Below are 27,153 nucleotides of genomic sequence, written 5' to 3'. Positions count from 1 at the left end.
GCATGTTTGCAGGCATTCCTTGACTAATTGTAATCATTTTTGCTAAGTGGTACAAATAAGAGTGAACTTTATTAAGAAATAATTTGTCATGAGCCAATTCAGTCTTCTTTGCAGAAAGGCATATAAACGCTAATATTGCTACTGCATTTGGCTCATTGCAAGAGGAGCAGTAGATTTAGTACCCGGGATTGGAAAGCTGCTTTCAAATGTTGCCAGATACAGAATGCCCTGTTCTGTCTTCTAGGAATGTATTTGATAGCATGTGTTTGTAGGACAGAGCCTCATAGTCTATCTTCTGTAACATGTGAGAGAAATTAGTCTGTATTTGGTAATATACCAAATGTACTAGCCAGAAAAATTGTTTTCAGATTTTGAAAAATCAGTCTTCATGAATGTACATGTCTTACACATAGTAGATATGCATTTCTTTTAATATGATAATAATGAAATGTCGAAGGAAGTGAAATTCATTATAAGTACTAAGAAAAATGAGCCTTAAATTAAATAAAATTGTCATTGAGTTTTGGGCATGTTATTTTTTAAAAAACAATAACAACTAATCCCCAATTCCCTTGGAAAAAATTAGTTCTGTCAATGGCGAGGTGGTTGTAAACCTTTTTTCTGCCTTCACTTCCCTAAGGGGCAAGAGTAGGAGAATCTCGAATGGTGGGGAGGGTTGGTGGTGGTGGTGGTGATTATGCCCCCTGCTGGCAGTCTGTACTTTGAAAAAGCTGCCCACTGAGAGTTACTGCTAGTTGTTGCGAGCTGTGGAAAACAGGTAGTCTAGAAAACAAAATGACCTTTGTTTTTATTATCATTGTTAGTGTGGCATTGCTTCTATTTTCATGTTTTTACTTCTTTATTCTAAACAGGTAGAACTAAGTGATGGACTTTTTAAAGTTTGGTCACATGTAGCCTAATTCTAACACAAACTAAAAACATTTAAGAACAGATTTAATCATTAAACTTATAATTTTTTTTTCCTGAATATATCTTCAGTTTTCTAGAAATTTTACAGGTAGTTATTTTCTAGACAATTTTGCAAGTAAACCAAATTATCTATTTCTTTTTGGTATAGCATCATATTATTTAGAGCTGTGAAATATACAAAAAATTGCATACATTTTTTTTTTCTTTAGTATTTCAGTTTTCCCTGAAAGTGTCCATGTTTCTTTGTGACTTTCTTTCTAGAAATCGCTAGTCGGCTGTGGAATTATTTTATCCTGGGATCTTTGTTATCTCCCCTATTAGATCTGAACCCTTAGATTTACTAGTGTCATAATAAGTGACTAGCTATCCATTCTGGGCCCTCTGCATCTACACTAAGCTTCCTGAGTGATCTGTGGCCCTGTATGGATGCCAACGACAAAACTGGTCTATATGCCTCTCTCCAGGGGAACTGGAGATCTACTCTGAGGTTTGGGAATGTGAGGAAGGGGTTAATTGCAGCTTTTAGCACCACTCGCGCTCTTAGGTATGTAAATCTAGTTGGTACTGGGTCTAGTGGCTGAGCTTGTCCCAAGTCTGTCGCTGTCACCAGACTTATGACTTTGGGTGGTGGGCCACTTTCCAGACTCATGATGTTAGATGTTGCTCCTTTGTGCTCCCGTAGAAACCCCCACCCATATCATACCCTGTACCCTAATATTGATTTCTCTTTGCCTATAATCAGATGGCTGAGTGAAGAATCAGTTTCCACAAGTCTGACCAAGTCAGTCTTTGGAATGTTCAGTTGAGGAAATCTAAATGGTAAATATTTTTTCTTTTTTGAAAAGAGATCATCCTTCAGGTCATCATGATCTAAGGCCACAAAACAAAACAAACAAAAACTTGCTTGGATTGATTGAATACAATTATTAAAAGCAAATATGGAAAATGAACCAGACCATGAAAATGTGGAACAGAGCCTCTGTGCCAAGACTACTGAAGAAGAACTGAATAAGTCTTTCAATCTAGAAGCTTCGCTTTCGAAGTTCTCTTACATAGATCTGGACAAGGAACTGGAGTTCAAAAATGATCTGGTAAAAATCCAACTTTTGTCAAGTGATGATATTTAACCAAAATTTTGGTTAGAGTGTGCTTTATGACCCAAAGGCTCTAAATCTATCATTTTTGCATAGATTAATAGGAGTCTATGGATAGTTTTATGAGATAATATTACTCTTCATTTGTATAGTTCATTACAGTTTATGAAACACTTTAATACATGTTCTCATTTGCGCTTCACAACGCTGATAATCTGTTTTATAGAGGAAGATACTGAAGTGCAGCTATGTTAAATGACTTCTCAAAATTGTAAAGCGAGTAGTTGGTTTAGAATTCTTGCACAGTGATTTTTTTCCCATTGATTTGATATTATATTAATAGGATTTTGTGACCATGAGAATACTTAATGACAAGTTGTTTGACCTAATCATCTCTCACCATAATTTATGAAATAACTAGGAAATGCAATGTCAGACCTTTGTATATTGCTTATGACTTATGTCCAAACTTAGAAAATTAGGGCTTGTCATAAGACTTGCTATTTTGTCATGTTTAAGAAAGAAGATGCCAAAGTCCTTCAACAGAAGCTTTCTGGAAAGGGCTGTCAGGATAGTGCAGTCAGTGCGTATTTGTCCTTGGTAATCACTGAGTATGGGGATAGGAAAGGAAATAATTCTGTGGTCTTTTGTTCTGATCCTTATTACCATGGATTATTGAGTTGGCTCTCTGTATGATCAGTTTGGTGGTACGTTTGTCTCTTGATTGATAAAGAACACCCTCACAATTGTAAGAGGGAAAGTATCATTATGTGAGCATTAATTTGTGTTCTCTATTTAGATTGATGACAAGGAGTTTGATATTCCTCAAGTTGATACTCCTCCAACACTGGAAAGCATACTAAATGAGGTAAGTATATATTGAAGATCATCGTCATTTTATGGCATTGATTTTAATACTTTCTGGGTTAGTTATAGTGTTTGTATCTAGATTTGCCCTGTCCAATATGGGAGCCACTAGTCACATGTGGCAATTTAAATTAATTAAATAAAAATTAAAACTTCAGTTCCTCAGTTGTACAGGCACATTTCAAGTGCTCAATAGCCATATGTGGCTAATGGCTACTATAGTGGACAGCGTAGATATAAGACATTTCCATCGTTGCAGGAAGTTCTGTTGGACAGTGCTGATCTAGATTGTGAGCTTCCCAAGGCCAGAAGCCGTGTCTTGTTCATTCCTGTGCCCAGTACAATGCCTCACGCTTGGTAGATTTTAAAAAAGTGTTTTATTAAGTTAAAACACTAAATTCATGTCGCTTTTCAGGTTTGTATTATGTTTTGATAATGTTGTCTCTACCAGCGATATTCAGATAGCTCATCCTCTGATACTGAAGAGCATCTGCAATGCTCTTTAATGCACCTTTAATGCACCTCTTCACTCTTCTCTATGAGGAAAACAAAACCTCCATGGTTTATCTTATGAGTACCATCTCCATTAAAAAGTTTTTCCAAGTTTTGAAGTGATGTTATTCTTTTCTGAATTAGCACATCATAAAGGCTTTATAAAGGAACTTTGTGGGAGTACATGTTGGTGGAACCTGCCAGTTTTTATGTACCCTGCATCTGCTGACAATTCTTCAACTTGGTCTTCTTGATCTTTTAAAAACTTGCTTAAGACTTCCCTTGGAGGTTTTACCTTCTAATTTGAGAAAGATTTTTTTGTGTATAAATCTATTTCAGATCCATAGTGGTGTTTTTTAAAAGATAATGATGCAAAGCTTCCCCAACAAAAATGCCCACTGATCCCACAGCTCTGAGTGAGTTGGGCCTCAGTCTTTATCACTTTTTTACCTATATCTTTAGGGTTATAGCCAACACTATGGGATGCAAACTACTTTCTCTGTGAATTCTTTCATTTTTCTTGTATGACTTTTATTTCTATTTTTTATATCGGTTTGATGTTGCTGTTACTTTGAATATATTTTAACTTCACAAATGTTCTATATGATCTGTGTTAACACTTAAACATTTTTAGTTTGGACAAAGAAGGCTTTGGTCTATGAAAGAGTATTCTGCTGCAGTGAAGTGTCTTTTATTTATTGCATTCTAATATAGAGGAAATCTTTCATTTAGAGATGAAGATATTAATTTTAATCAATTTTGTTAACACGTTCTTAATCACATCCTCATTTCAATTATCTTACTAAGTGTGAAATAAAAATAATCGTAGAGGACTGTGTACATAGTCCTATTTGTACATATTTATAAAATAATGGCAAAGAAAATAATGCTCATAAATGAGACTCTAGTTCATAATGAAGGAAAACTGTCTTTACACAATTTTCTTATCTATGATTAACAGTAAGTAGTCATTAGTGGTTTACTGAGAAGATAATACTGTTATCGTCCTCAAGAGTAATTTGGGTGCCTAGTGTATTTGGGTCATAGTGTTAGATGTTGGAATTATAAAGTGCTATACAACTGTCTCTGACCTTGAGAGAGAAATGGGACTGGAAATTGGCCAGCCTTCGTACCTCCAGGGAGCTAGGCAGGTGGATAAGTGAAAGCAAAAATAATTTAAGTTATAGAACATTGTGAAGACTATAAGGGGAAAGAAGTGTTAAAGAAAATTATTTTTTAAATGAAAAAGGCAGAAGTAGAAAGTATAAATAAGCACTTGCTCCAGGATATGTGGGTGCATATATTCTATAATATTAATATCAACCTGATGAGAGGCTAGGAAGAAATACACATCCAAGAAATTGCACAGAATGGGAAGTTAGAGATTATTGAGACATCCTAAATCTCAGAATTTAGGGCATGAAATAATGTTACTAGGCCTTGTCATCCTTTGAAACTGTGCTACTTCTAGGTTTTTAATTTTGCAATTCCATTCTCTAACCATAACTACCCTGCAGCCCCCGCCCATTCCCTTACTTTCTTTAAACCTATTTTTTGACCTCATCAAGACCAAGTCTCTTGATCTTTCCTAGTCTCCCAGTCTCTGAGGGTAGTCCTGGCTTCACTTCAATCCTGCTATTGGATTGTGCAGCCAGAAACTTCTTTTGAACTTTTTGTTCAAGTGTAACATACATATAGAAAAAGTGCACAGATCATAAGTGTATAGCTTGGTGAATTTTCACAAACTGAATGCCCTGTGTAACCAGAATCCAGATGAAGAAATAAAACATTACTAGCACCCCAGAAGCTCATCTTGTGCCCCTTCAGTACCCAACCCCACGATAATCACTTTCCTAACTTTTACCAGCATTGATTAGCTTGCCTGCTTTGAACTTCATATAAATGGAATTATACAGCATGTGCTTTCGTGTGTCTGCCTTATTTCCCTCAATAATATGTTTTCAGATTCATTCATGTTTTTGCATGTAAGTGTTCATCCATTCTCATTGCTGTATAAAATTCTTAACTTATATACCATTATTTATTCATTCTACCATTTATGGGTATTTGTATAATTTCTGATTTCTGGCTACGATGAAGAGTGCTGCTGTGAATGTTCTTATTCATGTCTTGAGACATACATATACTTACACACGCTCGCACACACATTTCTGTTGGATGTATATCTAGGAGTAGAATTGCCGGGTCATCGGATATAGGTATGTTCAGCTTTAGTAGATACTGTCTTGGGTTTTTCAAAGTGGTTGTAATAATATATACTTCCAGCAGCAATATATGGGAGTTCTGGTTAACATACCCTGGTCAACTTTTGAGTTTTTCTCTTTTTCACTTTAGCCATTCGTTCTTATAGGTGTGTAGTGGTATCATATCATGGTCTTAATCTGAATTTCCCTGAAAACTGATGAAGTTGGGTACCTTGACATGTGTTTTGGCCATTTGGATCTCTCTCTTGTGAATTGCCTTTTCATATCTTTTGCTCACTTTTCTATTGAATTGGTTTTTTTTAAACTTGTTTGTAGGAGTTCTTTATATGTGATAGATATAAGCCCTTTGTTAGATATATTATTGCAAATCTCTTCTTCCATTCTGTGGGTTACTTTTTCACTCTATTAATGGTTTCTTTTGATGAGCGGAAGTTCTTAATGTTAATATAGTTCAGCTTATTAAGTTTTTCCATTATGGTTAGTTTTTTTGTGTGTCTTATTTAAGAAAATTTTGCAAGCTCCAAGGTCATGATGATGCTATCTTCTTTTGTTTTAAAATCTTTATTGTTCTGCCTTTCACTTTTAGATCTGCAGTTCATCTGAAATTTTTTGTTTGTGATGGTGAGATATGAGCCAGCACCGTTTGCTGAAAAGAGTATTCTGTCACCTTTGTTTTCAGTCAGGTGATCATATATGTGTAGGTCTGATTCTATTGGTCTGTCTGTACTTGCCCCAATATCACACTCTAATGTTCAAAGCTTTTTTTATAATAGATCTTTATATCTAGTAGTTTCAAATCTTCTAGCTTTGTTGTTTTTCTTCAAGATTGCCTTGCTTGTTCTTGGTCTTTTGCATTTCTCTGTAAGTTTTAGAATCACTTTATTAGTTTACTCTTACATACCTGAACACACACAAAAATCAGCTGAAATTTGATAGGATTGTGTAGATTTTACACATCAGTTTAGGAGAATTGATATCTCTACTGTGTAGCTAGTAATTTTTAAATTCAGCCTTATTGGTACTCTCAATTCTCTTCTTTCCTTCGCTTTTTTTTTTCACATACCCTATAAGCCCTCAAGCCTGGCTTAACTTAGCTGGTCTGTTTTCTTTAATTGTGTCCCCAGGCTGCTTAAGAAAATCAAATAAGATTCTGATTGAGTCTCTTGCTTAAGACCTTGGTGCTGCAGTTCTTATTTCCGAATTACTTCCTTTCCATTTCCCTATAGCAGTTATTCCACTCTTGTACAGATCTCCAGTAACAATATCTCCTTGTTAATCCTAGCTCTGTTCTTAGCAGACTTGTGTGTGGAGATATCTGAAAAGCAGTTGTAAATATAGGCCTAAACCTCAAGAGAAAAGTTGATACTGAAGATGCAGATTTTGGAGTCATTAGCATGATATGGTACTTGAAGCTGTAGGTATGGATTTGCTTGTTCATATAGGAAGTGTGTGAAGTAGGAAGAGAAGAGAACTAAGAATATAATCGTGGGGAACAACATCATTTAAAGGCTGGGCTGAGGCAAAACAGGAGAACATGACTGATAGAAGAGACCACATAAGTTGGAGCAGTACCAGAAAAGAGATGTACTGGAAACCAAGGGAAGAGAAAGTTTCAGGAAGTAGGGAATGGTCAGTAGTGTTAAATGATGCAGAGAGGACAAGAGCATGTTGACTGAAAATAGGCCAGTGGATTTGGCTGGTATCTTCAGCAGAGGTAGTAGTCGGTAGCTAGCAATGGGTAGAGAAGGTGGAGATGATGAGTGTGGACTGCTGTCTTAAGAAAATTGATGGAAATGGTAAGGCAGAAAGTAATCCAGCTGAAAGAGAAGGTAAGATTAGAACATTCTTCTTTAATGTCTGTCATTCAGAATCAGCTTATTCAAAACTAAATTCCTCATATCTGCTATTCTTCTGCTTTTTTATCCCAGTTAGTAATATCACCCTTTGCCTAGTTGCTCAGGCTGGAAACCTTGGAATCTCTTTTGACTTCTCCTTCCCCTTCTCCCAACATGTAAATGGTTACCAGGGACTTGATTTTATCTCAGTAATGTCTCTTTTTCATTAATCCTTCTCTTGACCTCTTCTACTACATTCCTAGGCTGGACTCTCTTCTCTTTCGTTGACATTGCAGTAGCCTTCTGACTGGTCCTTAACAGTCTCTCCCTGCCTCAGTCTCCCCTTCTACCCTCGTCCATCTCCTTACTTCCCTATTTATCTTTCTAAAACATGGTTCTCATCATGTGTTACCACTTCTTAAAAATCTCAGTTGCCTTCCCACTGCCTGGTATATGTAGTACACTAATTCATTAAGTGAATGAATACTGATGGTGTCAGGCATTGTACTAGGCAAGAGGGATACAGTGGTGAACAAGATAGACATGGGCCCTGCTGTCACCTATCTTAATGGAATATAAAGCTTTTTACGATTTGGATCCCAGCTTATCTTTCTAGGATCGCTTCCAGTTCCTACACATGCATGTACTCTAGTCATTTTGGACTACTTCCTTTTCCACAGGCAAAATTCATACTATGAAATTACTGTGTCTGAACGTGCTGTTTCCAATCCAGAATGCCTTTCTTCTGTCTACTTGCCATATTTTTCGTGGTATATTATTTAGTCAGGTGGTATTTGTTTTCTTCTAATTAGCCATTGGCTGTTAGTTAACTAGTAAAGCATCTATACAGGTTTGAATTTTAAGAAATATTCTGAAGGTAACAATAATCTGCATAACTGTTCCTGCTTCTTCCTGCTTGCAAGAAAGAAATTTTGGGGGTGAACTCTCTGTAGAGAGAAATACCTCTCTAGAATTAAAATTTAATTCTGTACTAAGCCTCTGGTCAGTACTCTGGTCAGTAACAATGCATGGAATAGAGGTGAAAAGCAGAAATAAGCATGTGAGTGTTTTGGAGAAACCCATTAATGCCTATCTGACTTATCTCATAGAGTATTTGGAATTTTGAATTTATTGATCCATATTATTCCAATTTAGACTGATGATGAAGATGACTCTTTTGTTCTTGAGGATCCTACATTGTTAAACGTTGATACTATTGATTCTCACTCCTATGATACTTCATCTGTGGCAAGCTCAGATAGTGGTGACAGGACCAACTTAAAAAGGTAAGTATTTGTTTAAATCACACTTGCATATGGTTGAAATATTTGATCATTTAAAATGTAAACGTCTGTTTATAGCACAGTATGGTCTGCTGGAATGGAAGGCCTGCATGGGGAAGACAAGGCCTACTTGGGTGGGAATGATGTGCTTATTTGATCCTAAAGATTTTGGTATTGTTGAGGGGAGAGGATTAAAAGGCGGGTGCCCTGACCACTGTCTTCTCCATCCCCAGTAGGAAGCCATAATAACAGCCAGGGACTCCCAGAAGCAGCAAGGCTCCTGGAGGGAGCACAGATCAAACTTAGCACAGTGTCTGTGGTGGAAACATGGAGCTTGGTTTAGCTCACCACCCTCTGCTCCCTGCACTTCCCCCCTTCTCCTCCTCTCTAAGGTCAGCTCCACCATTCCTTCATCCTCTTGGAATGGCTTCAGAGGAGAGTCACAAAGATGATTAAAGATTTGGGAAAAGGACTTCTAGCCCTAAATAATTTCATATTGGCTGCTTTTCACCTTCCAAATTCTTGGAGAGAACATGAAAAGGAAAGAGAAGTGAAGGAAGCGTAATGTAAACCTTTATTGAATTCATGTGTAACTTTAATGTTGATAAAGTTGTCTGTGTATTTTTTCTCTCTTCTTAAATTTTGCCTGTATGAGTACTGTCTTCTTTAGGTTGTTAAGTCTTGTGGGATAGGGGCCATTGCTGGATTTATTAACCCATTCATCACTATGTCCTACAAATAGATAACTTAAATTTTTTTTCAGCTTTATTGAGATATAATTTTCATATAACACTGTGTAAATATAAGGTATACAATGTGATTCTTTGATACACATAGAGATTGCAAAATGATTACCACAGTAGGATTAGTTCACATTTCCATCACCTCACATAATGACCATTTCTTTTTGTGGTGAGAACATTTAAGATCTAGTCTCTTAGCAACTTGCAAGTATACAGTACAGTATTTTTAACTATAGTCACCATGCTGTACATTAGATCACCAGAAGTTATTCATCTTATAACTGGAAGTTTGTGCTCTTTGACCAAGGTCTCCCCATTTCTCCCACTCCCCAGCCACTAGTAACTATTATTCTCCTGTCTGTTTCTATGAGTTTGGCTGTTTTAGATTCTACATATAAGTGAGATCATACAGTATCTGTCTTTTTCTGTCTGACTTATTTCACTAGCATAACACCCTCAATGTCCATACATCTTGTTGCAAATGGCAGGATTTCCTTCTTTCTCATGGCTGAATAATATTCCATTGTGTATGTGTATACCATATATTCTTTATCCATTAGTCTGTAGATGGACACTTATGTTGTTTCTGTATCTTGGCTGTTGTGAATAATGTGGTGAACATGGAGGTGCAGATATCTCTTTAAGATAGTGATTTCATTTCTTTTAGATATGTACCTGAAAGTGGGATTGCTGGATTATATAGTAGTTCTATTTTTAATTTTTAGAGTTTTCCGTAGTGGCTGCACCAATTTTCATTCCCACCAGCAGTGCACAAAGATTCCCTTTTCTCTACATCCTCACCCACATTTGTTATCTTATCTTTTTGACAATAGCATTTTACCAGGTGTGAGGTGATATTTCATTATGGTTTTGATTTGCATTTCCCTGATGATTAGTGATGTTGAGTATATTTTGGATATTAACCTCTTATCAGATAGGTGGTTTGCAAATATATTCTCCCATTCCATAGGTTGCCTTATTTTGTTGATTGCTTCTTTTGCCGTGTAGAAGCTTTTTAGTTTTATGTAGTCCCATTTATTTATATTTGCTTTTGTTGCTTGTGCTTTTGGTGTCATATCCAAAAACCCATTGCCAAGACCAATGTCAAGGAGCTCTTTCCCTATGTTTTCTTCTAGGAGTTTTATGGTGTCAGGTCTTCTGTTTAAGTCTTTAATCCATTTAATTCTTTTGCTTTTTGTGAGTGGTGTAAGATAGGGGTACAATTCCATTCTTTGCGTGTGATTATTCAGTTTTCCCAACATCATTTATTGAAGCGAGTATTCTTTGCCCACTGAGTATTCTTGGCTCCCTTGTCAAGTATTAGTTGACTGTATATGCAAGGGTTTACTTCTGGGCTCTCAATTCTGTTCCATTGGTCTTTGTGCCTATTTTTATGTCAGTACAGTATTGTTTTGATTACTATAGCTTTGTAATATAGTTTGAAATCAGCAAGTGTGATTCCTCCAGCTTTGTTCTTCTTCCTCAAGATTGCTTTAGCTAATTGGGGTCGATGCATTTCTCTACGCTAACAATGAAATATCTGAAAAAGTGATAAAACAATCCCATTTACAGTAGTATCAAAAACAATAAAATACTTAGGAATAAATTTAACCAAGGAAATTAAAGAGCTGTACACTGAAAATTATAAGATGTTGATGAAATAAATTGAGGAAGACACAAAAAAATGGAAAAATATCTCATATTCATGGATTAATATTGTTAAAATGTCCGTATGACCCAAAGCCGTCTAGAGATGCAATGCAATACCTATCAAAATTCCAATGGCATTTTTCACAGAAATAGAAAAAACAATTCTAAAATTTGTATGGAACCACAATAACTTAAATGTTTTGGATGATCTGGTCACCACCTGCTTAAAAGATACGGTGTTTTCTTGTTGACTGCGTAATAATGCCAGACTTCCTTTGCACGGCATCATCTGGACTTTGCTCACCATTTTGACCTAATCTCTAAGCGCTCCCGCTCCCTCCCTCCCGGTCCCTGCCTTCTGTGTACTCACATCCCCCCCACACACTGTGTGCCTGCACATCTTCCTATTTCTGCTTGTGCTTTTTTGTTGCCTGACAGACTCCTGGTTATCCCTCAAGGCCAGATCAGACGTCTTCTCTTGTCTCTCGCTGTCCCTGATATGCCCCTAATAAACAGGATTAAACTCTTCTTTATTTGGTTTCTATAGTGCTTTTTCATTTTTCTTGTCTAACATTTATCCTTTAATTTAAGAGTGAGTTACCTATGAGTCACTCTCGGTAGGCTTGACTTTCTTGTTTTTGTATCCCTAGAACATACTTTTAGTCAGAGAGAGTAGGTGCTCAATAATGTTTGGTAAAAGTTTAAAAACTAATTTTTGTACAATGATGAGTAGGGTAAGTGAAAGGAACTGTTAGTAGGAGCAGCAGAGAATGAGTAATGAGTGGGGAATTTGAGGCGATTGGTTGAAGAATGAGAGGGTGGTTATAGACAGGAGGAGGGCAAGAAAGGTGGGCAAGAGTGGAAGACAGGTGGAGGTAATGTAGACGTGTAGGGCAGGAGGAGTGCTCTGTGGGCGCCCTGGTGAGTAGTGGAACCTCTTGCTGTATTCCTTAAGGTGGGCAAGGAACAGTTTGGATCAGTGAAAAAGGAATGGTGGCTTTATTCGTTTTTCTGCTTGTGCTTCTCTGAGGTTCAAGGTGCGTTTAGTATAGCATCGTGTGTGTGTGTGTGTGTGTGTGTGTGTGTGTGTGTGTGTGTGTAAGATCAGCCCTGAGCTAACGTCTGTGTGTGTGTGTGTGTGAGGAAGATCAGCCCTGAGCTAACATCCATGCCAATCTTCCTCTTTTTGCTGAGGAAGACCAGCCCTGAGCTAACATCTATTGCCCATCCTCCTCCTTTTCTTTTTTCCCCAAAGCCCCAGTAGATAGTTGTATGTCATAGTTGCACATCCTTCTAGTTGCAGTACAGCATCTTAAATGTGGGACTTTTAGACTCTTTATTCCTTTTTGCAAAACAGAGCTAACAAATTACATATGGTGTCGTCTTCTGCTTTTCTTACTTTTTATGTTTTTCTTTCAAAGCTTTGAGACACTACCTTTTCCATTTTTTTTTCTGTTCTTACATGTTTTCCTTTTTTTTTTTAGGAAGAAGAAATTACCTGATACTTTTTCCCTCCATGGATCAGTTATGCGACATTCACTTTTGAAGGGAATTTCTGCCCAGATCGTGTCTGCAGCTGTAAGTATTTTGTTCTCTTCCCCCAGCTTTATAACCTGCAATGGCATAATGAAGCAGGAATGAGCATAAAACAAAGCACAGCACTTCTCTTGGCCCGAGGCTTAAGGAAAATAGAATCTGGCTTTCATGGTTTTTGTGTGATTATTTTTGACTCATAAGACGTGGCTACACATCTTGACGTAGAAATTAGCGCAGCCGTGAAATAAAGGTCTGCTCAGAGTCTCGGGTGTGCCTAAATGAAATATGGCAGCAAGCCTAAAAGAAACACTATCTGCCTTTTCTTGAAATTCCTTTTCAGTTTAGTTGCCATCTTGTGTATTTGGTTGAGGTAGAGTGCTTGTGTTTTTAGTCTTTTCATATGGAGAAATGATTCATCAGAATCTTTTACAACTGAGTGATTTTTTAAATAATTTACGAAAGTCTTTTCATGTACCTTATTTTCATTTTACTCTTACAACTTTGAAAGTAGGGAAAGGCATATCCTATTTTACAAATGAGAAGACAGGCTCAGAGAGGTGATATTAACTTGTCTTACATCATTGGGTTAGGAGATAGCAGAGCAATTACTCAAAATTGGGGTTTCTGGCTTGAAGTCTAGTGCTTCTTTGTTGTGAAATGGAGGTGGTCTTGGTGATTGTGGGCAGTGTATAATGGCTGGAACGGAATATCTGTGCTCTTTTTTGAAAATCACTTAGAGCTCTGGGTTAATGCAAAAATACTCAGTAGTCCATGAAGACAGTAGATGCTGATTCTGGTATGTTTGCTCAAACTTGTCCTTTGGCCTCAAAGCCTATAGTTTTGTTTAGTCTTTCAATTTTTTTTTTTTTTTTTGTGAGGAGAATTAGCCCTGAGCTAACATCTATTGCCAATCTTCCTCTTTTTGCTGAGGAAGATTGGCCCTGGGCTAACATCCGTGCCCATTTTCCTCTACTTTATATGGGACACTGCCACAGCATGGCTTGATAAGCAGTGCGTAGGTCCGCACCTGGGATCTGAACCTGTGAACGCTGGGCCACTGAAGTGGAGCACGCAAACTTAACCACTATGCTACCGGCTGGCCCCAAGTCTTTCAATTTTAATTTTCTGAATTCAATACATAGATCCTGTATATAATAATAATGATGATGATGATGACAGATTCTTACCCCAGAAACTTTGATGTGTTTTTATGTTCTTTTCATGGAGTTTAATTGGTATTTTGCATATTCAGTTTGGGTAAGAAATAAAAATTTTGACTTTTCAGGAGGGTAAGAGATTGACATAGAAGTGGCATCATAGCACTATAACCACATTGCAGTTTTTGCGTTTATCAGAGAAAGCTCTTATTGCAGATACCAAAAAAAAAAAAAAAACAGAGAAAAGAAAAAGTGTTCTCTCGGGGCAATTGGTATACCCTGACCCAGCTCATGTATCATGAAGTCAATTTAAATAGAGAGAGAGTCAAGCAATGGAGGAAACCTGGGCAATTGTCCTTCCTCTTTAGGTGGAGAGTAACTCATATTTGCTAGAATGGGAACCACCTGTTGAGGATTATATTTCCATGACGTTTTCTGAATTTAATCCTTATGTAGGTGATGAAATTCATTCCTTTCAAAATCAAGATGAACCAGAACAGTCATTTGACCCACCTGTGCAGTTTTAAAAATATTTTGAATGATGGAGACTGAACTAAAACTCAGACACTGAACAATGATTAGATAAATCTGTTATTTAAAAAGGTTTCTCCTCCCTCTTGAGGGGGAGGGAAAAATTCTAATAAATCCCAGAGTGTTTGCATTTTATTCTTATTTCACTGCTATGGCTGAGCTCCTTTGGTATGTTAAAATGAAAGTTGCTTTTCTTATGACAGTCTTCATACTGTGCCTTCCTAATTTTGGAATTACCAGCTCAATTTAAATTGTATGCTTTTCTGTGATGGTTGGTTTATTAACATGTAAAGCTAGTTGTATTTTTGGTTATCTCTCCTGAATAGTTGTTCAGTAATGCCTTCAGCCATGTGGCTAGTGATGTTATTAGGGCTGCCTAGAGCCTTGATCATCATGACTTTGTAGTCCATGCATGGAGAACACTTAGGAGAGATGAAGCTTTTAGAGCTGTGAACTTCATTGTTTAATTTTAGAATCCTCCTCAAAGTAGTATGACATGTGACAATATTTAAAATTAATTTTTAAAGGATATTTATCATTTTTATGATCATCTAAGATAATAGAGATACCTTGACAGTGTTTTTGCAAAATGTGTCCAGTGCGTAAGGCTATCCTTGGGTGCTTATTAAAATGCAGATTCCTGGGCACCAGCTCAGACGTACTGAATTGGAATTGCTAACAGGGTAGCATGGGGATCTGCATCTTAACAGGTATCCCAGGTGATTCTAATGCACCCTGGCTTTTAAGAATCACTACCCTAAGATACTGGAACACCAGTACTAAAATTCTGTAATCTCTCAAATGCTTCTCACATCTATGGTGTTTTAGCCTTTAAAGTTAACTGACTTCTGATTTCATTTTTCAGGTTCCATTTTGAATACAGTCTTTGTTCTTCATCTGCTGTCTGCTTCTTTTTCCCTGTCTGGGTCACAAATCAGTAGTTTATCAAATATTTATTGCATGCTTCTCAGTTATCCAGCATTATGTTGGGCATGCTTAGCACAAACACATCCACACACAGTTGGGTATATCCTGCTCTCCAGAACGTTGTACAGAGCAGCCTTGGTGGTGGTTTTTCCTCATGTTCCCATGCACTGGAGTAAGTTTCTTAAGTTAGTTCCCGGGAAGCTCTATGAAGTTGGATAAAATAGATTCTGACTTCTGAGAGATTGTTATAACCAATTGACCACACTGACAGGGACAGATATAGAAAAGAAATATAGAAGTGATGTGAAGAGCCTGGCCTGGGGACTGGAAGCCCTGAGTTTGAGACTTAGTTCTACGACTTCCTGAATAATCTTGGGCAAATCAGTTAAGCTCTTTGAAACTTCTATTTTCTTAATCTGGAAGATCAGAATAATACTATCTGTTTTATGTATCTCTTCCAATTTAAGAATCAAATAGTGAAATATATATGTATATGAAAGGTCTTTGCTACTGCAGAGCTAATCATTATTATTGTTTAAAGCTATAGAAGCATCAAATAGATTCCCTTACATTTATATGATACTTTCCATTTAATTTGATCTTCAGGAGAACTCATTGAGGTAGACAGGGCAGTATTCGCTATTTCCTTGGACAGATGAGGAGACTAATACTCAGAAGTGTTAGGTGACTTTCCCAAGGTCATATGGTTACTAGTAAGGAGCTGAGACTAGTACTTAATTTTTGATTTTCTTGTGCTTGAGAACTGACTGAATATACCCTGCTCAGGTTTTATTTAGGGATTATTGGATAATCTGCTGGGTAGGAAGAATATCTTTAGCATATGTTTCCCTTTTCTAAAATCTTTATGGATTCCTACCATTTTGACCCATAAGTACCCATAGTTTATTCACATTATTGAAAATGGAACCTCTTTACTCTCTCTTTTCCTTTACATTTTCATTTATAATCAGTACCCTTCCTGAAGCATCTGTTATAGTTAATAAAATAAAATGACCCACTCTCATGCTGTTTATATTTTGTTGGTAGATACAATTTTTGTGGTTTCTCTTAGTTGGGGGCAAAAATGAGGGTTCCACCTCTTGTCTGAATTGATTTGGATCAAAGTATATGTAAAGAGAAGTCCTTATACCATTTTCTGTTTTGAAATGAGAATATCTTTTCAAGGACTTTTTTATTTTTAATTTCATTTAGGACAAAGTAGATGCTGGCTTGCCTACAGCAATTGTAAGTATACTTTAAATAATCCTTTAAAGGTAAGGTTTCTGTTTGATTGGGTTTTGTTGGATTCATTTTTCTAATGTTTAAAGTTATTACATAAATTATTGTGATGATAAATTTGTAGGTCACTTACTGCCAGTAATCAGGTTTAAAATTTATCTGTGTTGAATGTTCTCTTTCTAATGTGTTGTTACTCTTCAGGCTTTTGTTTGAGGAGCATATAATGGAATAATGATTAGCCTTTTCCAGGTTTATTTGTGTGTGATACTACCCTGCCCAGGTAAATTTGCTCCTGTGATTTGGCCTGTCTTTGGTTATAGGAGTGGAAAACAGTATTTGGTAGAATCACTTTGTGGTAAATAGTACTTTGAACAGCTCTGGACTCCATTGCCAAGTCTGCCAAATAGTAAATCTATGGAGTGATTATAGAGAACTGGGGGATATTGAAAGCACACTAGTGCCCTCTTTTCTCGACTACTTCCAGCTGCCTCTTGCTTTCTTATTAGTTAGTCACTTGGTGAGGAAGTGGGCTGAATTTTGAACATTTCTGGTGCCTTTTGGCTCCTGTGAATAAACTGGAGAAGATCCTTCTCATTGCTTCCCCACACCTCACAAAAGGCTCTTGTTGGGTAGTGTAAGTGCCTCTTACTTTGTCTGGACCCCTGACTTTTTTAAAAAATTGCTTTAGAGGAAGCTAAGTGGCATGCTTTTGCCTATAATGTTGAACATATGATATTTTGATATTGTTACCCTTAGAGTAAATTTAGAGGGATTCCCAGAAATAAAACGTCCTGAGTTTCATTTCCCGTTTTGCCTCCTAAATGAAATTCTCCTTGTTTATAATAGTTGGTATGTCGTCTGGTGCCTACAGGAAGGAAGACCAATAAATTCAGCTCTGATTATTTCAAGATTCTTGTTATAATATCTTAAAATGTATTATCTTCCCTTTTGTTTCTCAGGCAGTGTCCAGTCTGATAGCAGTGGGTACATCTCATGGATTGGCTTTAATATTTGGTAAATTTTCGAAGTACTTTACTTATTTTAGATATTAAGTATCCTTTGGGTTTTATAATGTCTTTTAATCACAGTATATATGGTGAACTTTATTTTCTTGAAGAAAAACTTGAAAAGTAGTGGTCAATATTTTTATAGTTAAAAATTACTTGACTCAGCTTCATTTTGTTGCTCGTCGCTAGTTTATTTTCTTCTTTATGAATTTGTAAGCTGTCATGTCATATCTTTTGACTTTCTGCAGACGTAGACAAAAAGAATATAAAGTTGAAAGGGACCTTGGGTTGTCATCTAGTCTGCCTCCAGTTTTGGTGATTTTTGATTCTAACTCATATCTGAGTAGTAGGTATTATAAAAGATCTTCAAGGAAAGAGATTCCCAGGCTTTCTCAATAATTTTTAGTAACTCTCACTGACAGTAAGTTCTTGTTCATTTACATTGCAAATCTCTCTAAACTGAAAAATTTTTAGCCCATAATCACACTCTTTTGTTGGTTGAGAAGAGAACTTAACTAGTTTTATTTGTATAGTAGATGATCATCCTAAGTATTTTCTGATTTTTTTCCTACCTAAGACTAAATAACCCTAGTTTCATTAATCTTTGTTTGTTTTTGAATTGAATACTATAAGCAGATTTTTTTTTTGTTTTTTTGTGAGGAAGATCAGCCCTGAGCTAACATCCATGCCAATCCTCCTCTTTTTGCTGAGGAAGACCGGCCCTGGGCTAACATCTGTGCCCATCTTCTTCCACTTTATATGGGACGCCGCCACAGCATGGCCTGACAAGCGGTGCATCGGTGCGTGCCCGGGATCCGAACCTGGGCCGCCAGCACTGGAGAGCGTGCACGTTAACTGCTATGCCATGGGGTTGGCCCCTGTTCTGTTTTGTTTTGTTTTTTTTAAAAACTGTTAGATAATATTGTTCTGTGGATTTTAGTTTTGTCTTCTGGATCTTAAGTCTTTTGCATCTCTCTTAAATGGAATTTTCGATGACACTAGATTTTAGTAAAGAATCTACAGAATATTGTATGAGGATTACCAGGGAATACTTTAATAGCAGAATCACGATTTGATCTCTGTGGGCCTTGCTTCTTTATTTACCATATGAGTGAATAACTAGTTATATTCCCTTGTTTTTGAACGATTTGACTTTCTATTTATAAATTTTCCATTATGCCAAAAGCCTTATTTATCATGTGATTTTAACACCTGTCTTTTCAAAGGTGATTGATTTAAATAATAGAGTTTTATTGTTTGGGGACGAGAAGATTGGAAACAAAAATGTAATTCTCAAGAGAACTTTGGAGTTGATTCTTTAAATAATAATTTTTTTTTCTTATTCTATAATTGATATATGTTCATAGTAGAAAATTTAGGTAAGGAAAAGGTCAAAGATATGAAATACTAAATTCTACCATCCAGGCATAATCCCTAACATTTTTGTATGGCCTTCTAATCTTTTTTCTGTATGTGTGTATATATATGTACACACCCCAAAATGTGATCATGGTAATTTGTAACCTGCTTTTTCATTATAATGAACGTCTTCCCAAGTAATTATATATTCATCTGTAACATCATTTTTAATGGCTACGTAGTATTCTTTTAAATGGATTCATCATAATTTACTTAGCCATTTCCTACTATAAGACATTTAGGTTGTTTGTAAATAAACAGTATAGTGGTGAACATCTCTGTAACTGCATTTTTGTGCACATGATTACTTCCTTAGGACAAATTCCTGAAAGTGGAATTGCTTAGGTCAGAGTATGAACATTTTAAACACTTCTGATATATATTGCCTAATTGCCTTCTAGAAAGTTTTACCAGGTTGCTTTCCTATCAGATGTAAATGATTGTTTTCCTATGCGGGCATGATTGGTATTAGATTGATAGAATTTTAGGAAAGGATCTTAAAAGGTCTTTTAGTTGAGTGCCTTTCTTTTACATATGAGGTGATTGAGAACCAGAGAGGTTAAGTGATGTGCACAGAGCCAAGTTAAGAAACAAGGAATACTGAATCCTAGATCAGTGCATTTCCGCCACTCCAAGCAGTTCTCTTGTCGTGAGAGAAAAGGAGGCAAATTCCAAAATGTAGGAAGAAAAGAATAGAAGAACAAAGATGAATAAGGATAGAATAAAATACATATGTTTATCTGTCAGCAGAATGCATGTTGATTTTTTGTTCCCACTACCGGTATTCACTTTTCCTCAACTCTGTCTGCTTTAACATCCCTTCTTTACCACAAGGTTATAAGAATATGTGCCTGCTTATAATCAAGCCTACGTAGACCTTACTGCAAAAATTTAAAATGAATACTTTTAAAGTAAAAACTAACAGAGAAGAAGAGTACATTATCTTTTGCTTCTGTCTCCCTAATTTTCTTGGGCCTAGTTCCTAATTTTTTTAGACCCCAGCAACTTTCTCATCGATATCATGAACTAGTAATCTTTCATTACAGTCTCATGGAAAAGAAAGTATGCCAGAGTAAACATTTTGAGAAAGAATCATGATATTCTGGTTATGCTTTGGGTTTTCAATCATGCAGTTAATAAATTTTACTCATTATTTTTGTGGGAATCAGTTGGACAATGAGTTTTAACAAATGGATTAAAATTTGCTTCAAAGCAGGAACAAATGGCAGAATAATAATACTATGAAGTGTCTAGTTAGAGGTTAACTCTGATCTTTTTAAAACATTTTTGTTGATCATACAAAAAAATGCAGCAGGAAGAAGTGTACTTGTTTAAGAACCACTAGATTCTCTTTGGAATAGAGGCTTGGGTCATTAAAATAGTCATCATTATAAGCTTCTTAAAGATGTATGTTGCCTATTCTTAAGGAATTATAGGTTTATGGTATTTATTATGTATCTTAGTTCTTACCTATATACAGGATCTCAAAAATTCAAATTTTTTTTTTTTTTTTTTTTTTTACTTCAAATCTTAATGAAGATGTCTCCCTATCCCAAGGCCCGTAGTTTTCCATTTTTGGGTTGTTAGTATACATTAGTAGACTGTCTTTTTGTAAGTGATTTTGTTTCTGTCAAACTAAATGGACTTGGATTTACTTACTGTACTGTAATTTGAATATTATATATTTTCTCTTTTCCCATAACCAATACCTGAATATAATCGTAGATGCTAGAGACATCAGTTAATCAGATTTAGTATCATTCTCACAGATCAGTAAAGTTTGTCACTTATACTCTTGAAATTTTACCTGTCTTTTCTCTGAACTTTTGAACTGATTTCTTGCTTTTCTCTTTCTTTTGATTTTTTCTCCATGGATTCAAAGGAAAAGGTATAGTAATTTTGCTTTGCATGAGTGACTCTTTTTCTTTTGACCTTTTTAATGTTGAAAGAGAATGCTGTCAAGTACAGTTGCTACCCTCTTAGGCAATGCTTACTGAAAAAAACCCAACTAATTGAAATTGATTAAAGCATGGAATTTAAAAATATGTATATAAATCTATACATATGTATAAATATATAATAATATGTATAAATATATAAATTTGTATTTATAAATATAGACATGCCTTCAGTATTTTATTTTAACTGAAAATATATAAATATTCATTTTCCCCTTAATCTTTTTTTTTTTTTTTTTTTTTTTTGGTGAGGAGATCAGCCCTGTGCTAACATCCGCCAATCCTCCTCTTTTTTTCCTGAGGAAGACGGCCCTGGGCTAACATCTGTGCCCATCTTCCTCCACTTTACATGGGACACCACCACAGCATGGCTTGCCAAGCAGTACGTTGGTGCGCGCCCGGGATCCGGACAAGCGAACCCCGGGCCGCCGCAGTGGAGCGCGCGCACTTAACCGCTTGCGCCACCGGGCCGGCCCCTCCCCTTAATCTTTTGATATAGTCCAAAGCCTTTTCTTTGAGTTTGTCTCTGTCATTTGGAGGTCTGCAGCATCTTTTTTGACATAAACTGAGTCAATAATGGGTCATGTAAAATTTGCACTTTTAATTTAAAAAAATAGGTAAAAGCTTAGGTACCTGTAAATCAATCGAGGAGTGCAAAATTGTAGATTTTCACAAAACTTCTCTTTAAACTTCTACAGTTATATTGTCCACAACTTATTTCATGACGGTTTTTTAAAGCTCATCTTTACCAAATTTTTCTAAAGCATTCATTTAGTTTTCGTAGAAACAACAGCTCTTTTTTTTTCACTCTATTTCATCAGTTTGTGTATTGTTTAATTAAGATTTTAAGTACAGTAACATTACAGTGGCATGAACAGGTTTGGAAGTGAACAAAACTGGCTTTTCATGAGCATCAGCATTCTAGAAAATAGCTGGTTAGCCCTGGGGATTCAGTGTGTCCTGAATCAGTCAGTAAGCTTTGTGGAGGGAATGAGAACTTTAAATCTGTGTGTTTGTTAGGTGGAGTGCTTCTGCTGTTTTGTGATCCTTGATGAAAAATGTTTCCTAATATCTCTTTTCTTCTTCTCCTTTGGTCTTAGAGAATATTTTAATATGCAGAAAGGGTGAGAAAAGAGTAGTAGTATTGAAGAATGGTGAATACTGGCAATAAAAGTAGAGCTCTACACACACACATTTGATTCCTTCTAGGATCTAAGTATTTTCTTCTTTGATGGTCTTTGGGAACTAGTTAAACTAGATAAAACAAATTAGTTAAACAAATTAGGGGTGAAGAAATAGAGGATTGGGATGATTTTGGTATATGGAAAGAGAGGAGAAATTCTTGATGTACATTCAAATTTAGATTTTATAGCTTCAATAGACTTTATACATTGTTTGTGGCTTTTCTTTGCTGTTCTGCACATTGCTCTTAAACCCAGAGTATGCTGAGGAGATCTACCTTAAGCAAAGTGTACTTTGAAAGACATACTAATAAAAGAAATAGGTGTAATTCATTGCAGTGTTAAATAGGTGTGCTTTTATGATATCTGGGCTTCAGCTTCTCTTAATTAGTTGGTAAGCTATTTATTGTCATTAATAATAATTCCTTGCATTTATACCATTTAATAATTTTCAAATTTTTCAGAGGCATTTTCTTATTTAAGCTTTACGTCAACTCTGTGAAGTTTATTGGAAGAATGAGAGTCTCATTTCATATTTCTTGCCCAGAGTCATGTGCTTCATAAGGACCCACTCCAATTTTTTTTAAAAAACTAAGTTGACCATGACAACAAATGTGATTTTGTGTGACTTCGTAATCTCTTTTCCCCCCAGAACAAAGGAGACTTCAGAGAGTAGGGGGAGAATAGAATTTTTCCTTTTAAATTAGTGAGATCAAGAGCCCCCTGGAGGAGTAGAACATGGAGAGCTCTGATTTTCGCCTTTCTTGCTTCTCTCCATGTCCTTTTATTCTTTCCATATAACTATAGAATTGAATGTTTGGAAGAGGTTTTATTATTATTTTCGCCAAGTACCTTTCCCCAGAATCATCCAGAACATCTGGACTACAGAATGTTTAGTTACTTTAGCAAAGAAACCTCTCCAGTAAGACTCTGCCTTCTTCTTTCCACAGAAACCTGTCTTTTCTGAATTTAGTCTAAATTGTATAATAGCAAGTTTGTTAATATGGTACCATAAAGATAGATGTTTAAGACAGCAGTAAAAATTGATAAATATCTCTTGGAGTTAAAATAGATTATATTTTATACACTATGCATCACCTCATAGCCATGCTACCTTGTAAAGGGACGTTATAAAGATAATGAATACATTGTAAAAGTCGAAAAAGTTGAGAGTGTTTTCATTAACACAATCCTGTGGGATGTAAATTTAATACATCTTTCAGGAATGACCAAGGTTGATAATTTGGCTCCCTGTCTTAGCTAGTTTTTAGTACAGGACCCACAGTCAGGAAAGCAGTCACATTTGGGGTTTTGATCTAGAGGTTAGACGTGTCTTTTTCCTTCTCTCTTTTCTCCATTTCCTCTTTCTTAATGGTACCCCTGTTCTCTATTTTATCACACTCCTTAATTCTGCTATTCTTACTTTCCCTGAGTTACAAGAATACTTAAATAGTCTAATTTATATGAACTTTGTTAAATCAGAAAGCAGTAGTGAGTGTCTTTAAGTATTGCTGGATCAGAACTGTGTAAAGTTTGGATCTCAAAGCAGGGATTACAAAAGGTCCCAGCAGGATGTGATTCAGATGCTACTCGGTGCCTGGAAGGCAGACAGCCCGGGCTCAAGGGCTTCTTTGTGAGGGTAGCAGGAATTTCTGTCTTTGTCCTCTTGGTTTCAGTCCATCCGTTGCCTACATGTATGACCCAAAGTAGTGGTATATATAGAACACTGTTGCACAACCATTGTATCTTGACAGCTGCAAAATAAAGTATATGGGTAATCCACTAACAGTATAAGGTGGCCCTGGCAAAATAAGGATCACGGAAAACACTGTTTTAGGCAGGCAATTTCAGTAGAGCAAAATGTGATGTCATATTTAGAGTCAAGAAAACAGAATAAAGGAAATTTCAGTAATTTGGATTAAACTAGGGGAGGAAGAGAAAAGTATGTAAGTAAGGAAAAAGTAAGGAAAAACTCTATAATTGTATAAGTCTAGATGTGATAAAAGATAATGACTTTTAAGATACATCAGACCTTGTATATTTATGAACTTTATTCCTTTTCAAATGTTTACCTTGGAAGGCTAAACTCTAAGATGATTTCAGAAAACATCGAGTATTTTCTGTGTGCCAGATAGAATACAGCCATTAATTGTGTCAGAACTCCTTGGGGAAGTGGGGATTGCAGTTCGAGCCAGCTTATGAACACAGGAAAATATTCTTACGGTATTCACTTTGGATGGGCAAAAGGACTCACCTAATATTATTCCCTAGACCTAAGAATGAATGTCTTCAGGCTTTTTCTGATAATGAGATTTACCCTTATAGAAGGAAGATTTGCAAATATGGAAGCTATTCAGATGATTGTCAGATGCCTTCTGAGTGCAAGGCACCAGGCTAGGTATTCTGGGAGGGTTAACTCACTCATGATCTCAGGCCTTAGGTCATAGTCTAATAGTGGAAGTAAGACACCTCTACTTCCAAAAAGTAGCATGTAGATAGTTAAGGGAGCACAGACAGTTGCTGGGGGAGTTGAGAGGACTCCAGATTGTGTAAGTATGGTGGGTTTTTTCTTTCCCTAGACAGTTAAATTTTGTAGGCGTGCCTTCTTATATTTAAATTTTTTATTTCATTGTTTTCAAGTGGGTACAATAATGAACTCTATACAAATAATCATTGCCTAGGAGAAGCCCAGGAGGAATTTCTTTTAATTATTAGATTATAAAGTTTAATAAATACTTGAATGCCTCCTGGAGAAATCAGTGGTGATTAAGGAACTTACCCTTAAAAATCTTAATCTAGTAGAGATTTGAATTATTTTATTTTTGCATATCAGATGTTGGTGCTTGAAAATAATTTTCTTAAGTAGGTTTAAATGTTTACTCTGTAATTTTATTTGCACTGTTAATTTGCCTAGTAACCTTTTCTCCATGGGTAATATAAATGTAAATTGCAGCCAAATTCTAAATTAATAAATTTTGATTTTTGAAGTTTTAAAACTACTTTAAAAGATAGTATTCCCTGTAACCTTGCATCCTGAAAATAACAAGAAATATAATTCTAGGATGAGACAGATGAAAGATAGTTGGTTTGTTCAAGGAGATACAGATTTCTTATGGATTTTTTTACTTATCGTTAGCAAGTTTTGTATTATGCTTCCTCGTAGATGTTTTTTCCTGCGTTCTTAGTGTCTTACTTCAATGCCCAGTGTCTAGTAGGTGCTCAATAAAAAATTTTTAAATGAATGTGACTTCATTGTTTGATTCTTTTGATTCTTGCTTCCTCCCAAGTCTTTGAAAACAAGCCTATTCTAAATATATATTCATTCCTCCTATTTCTTTCACTTGATTTTACAAATTGCTCTCATTAGATCAGAATCAAGCCTTGCGACTCTGTCTGGGCGGTACTAGTGTTGGAGGTCAGTATGGCGCCATCTCTGCCCTCAGTATCAACAGTGACTGCTCAAGGCTTCTCTGTGGCTTTGCTAAAGGACAGGTAAATATGAACTTTATTCTTTCCATAAGACAAAGTTAAAATCAGTTTTTAAAAAACTGGTATCTTTAGATCAATATCTCAAAGACCAAAATATGGGCTATAAAGTGACATGTCTGTAGAGCTAACCTGAGATTGCTTAGTCTGACTTTTGTCTTGTTCAAATTTTTAAACAATTGTTATTGACTGAGCCAGAGTCTGTGATTTTTCACGTCTTAATTTATGTGTCTGTATAATTAAATAGCTTTTGTAAATCAGCCAGGCTGTTATACAAAATTTATTTCTTTAAGGTAGTGTAGATAATTGTTGCTGCTTTTTTAAATACACTGTATTCTGCTTTCTGTATTCTTATCACTGTGTTGCAGGATAACTGTTTTGGTATTTCTTTCCACATCTGAAACTGGCAATACGTTATGGTTTTTCTCATCTTCTGACATACATCACTAGTTTGGCAGTAAGCCTTTCCTATAATTTTGATCAATGCTAAAGAAATTGACTCATGAAAGAAATTTCTTTTAGCCCTCAGTATAAGAAGAACATTTAAAATCTAAAGGAAAAAGTAGGTTGGACACGATGAAGATGGAATCAGGGCCCTGTGCTTTAGTGGATCTGCAACCTTTAGTTATGTTTTAACTTACAGTTCTTTGCCTGCAATGTTTATAGAGCAGGAATAGATTATTTCAGCCAGAAGGCAGGATACTTAAGTCCAAAAAAGAGCAATAAATTTGTTTTTAAAGCATTTGCTTGTCTTATAGATCACTATGTGGGATTTGGCCAGTGGAAAACTTCTGAGATCAATAACAGATGCTCATCCTCCAGGAACAGCAATATTGCATATTAAGGTAGTATTTTTGTTTTCTTTTTCTAATAATTTTTATTATTATGCCTTTGTATCCATTTTTAAGTAAATTTCTTTGTAAACAGAATCCTTGACAATGAACTGTCTTTTATTTGACTAGCCCAACAAGATGTTTTCTCAAGGTAAAACCAGAGATGGCCTAGCATGGTAACATTTAGTTGCAAGTTGTGTTGAAGTCTAAGAGATAGAGCAGCAGAAAGAGTAAACTGATGTGATCCTGGACAAGAGGTTGGCAGCAAAGACAGGCGGTACCCTGCTGAAAACTCACGTGGAGATTTTAAAAGGTCTTTTTACCTTTTGTCTGCCAAGATTTTATTGCTGAGGTGGTGTGCTCTGTCACACTTTGTTGGGAGTTCCCTGAGATTCAAGGCACCAATTGTGAAAGAACCAAGGTTTGGATTATGTTTAGAAATGAATCTGTTGGTTTATTTTCTTTCAGGCCTCTAAAGAAAAGCATTAAGATTTGAGTCGTGGCTTTCTCCTTACAGGCCTGAAAAAAAGAAACCAGCTTAGGTAACAGATTTCATTTATAAATACAATGTGAACTTTGGTTTTTGTATGCTGTCAAGCCCGTGTTCAGAAGCATAAAAGGTAAAGGACTATAACAAGAGAAGTCTAAAATCAGATCTGCTAGTTTTTAATCACGGACACATTTGGTTGCTTAGCTGTGCAGACCTCTCTTATCCATACATATGCTTTTTCAAGTCTGCAGGCATCTGGAGTTTGTGTGT

The 27,153-nt window shown here is 36.0% G+C and overlaps 1 protein-coding gene across 2 annotated transcripts in view; it reads left to right on the top strand.

Annotated features, from left to right (window-relative positions):
• The window catches only part of VPS8 (VPS8 subunit of CORVET complex), a 244,235-nt gene that overhangs the window by 7,668 nt on the left and 209,414 nt on the right, over positions 1–27,153 (top strand). For both annotated transcript variants that reach the window (XM_014783113.2, XM_087439905.1), the window contains exons 2-9: positions 1,776–2,021; positions 2,824–2,892; positions 8,599–8,729; positions 12,604–12,697; positions 16,483–16,515; positions 17,469–17,523; positions 25,442–25,566; positions 26,319–26,405. In XM_014783113.2, coding sequence (XP_014638599.1) covers positions 1,869–2,021; positions 2,824–2,892; positions 8,599–8,729; positions 12,604–12,697; positions 16,483–16,515; positions 17,469–17,523; positions 25,442–25,566; positions 26,319–26,405 — 747 coding nt within the window. In that variant the 5' untranslated portion in view covers positions 1,776–1,868. The remainder of the gene's footprint in view (positions 1–1,775; positions 2,022–2,823; positions 2,893–8,598; positions 8,730–12,603; positions 12,698–16,482; positions 16,516–17,468; positions 17,524–25,441; positions 25,567–26,318; positions 26,406–27,153) is intronic.

Source organism: Ceratotherium simum, chromosome 15 (assembly GCF_057802395.1).
Source record: "Ceratotherium simum simum isolate JZ-2026a chromosome 15, ASM5780239v1, whole genome shotgun sequence".
Lineage (NCBI taxonomy): Eukaryota > Metazoa > Chordata > Mammalia > Perissodactyla > Rhinocerotidae > Ceratotherium > Ceratotherium simum.
This window is presented reverse-complemented; position numbering and strand designations above follow the sequence as displayed.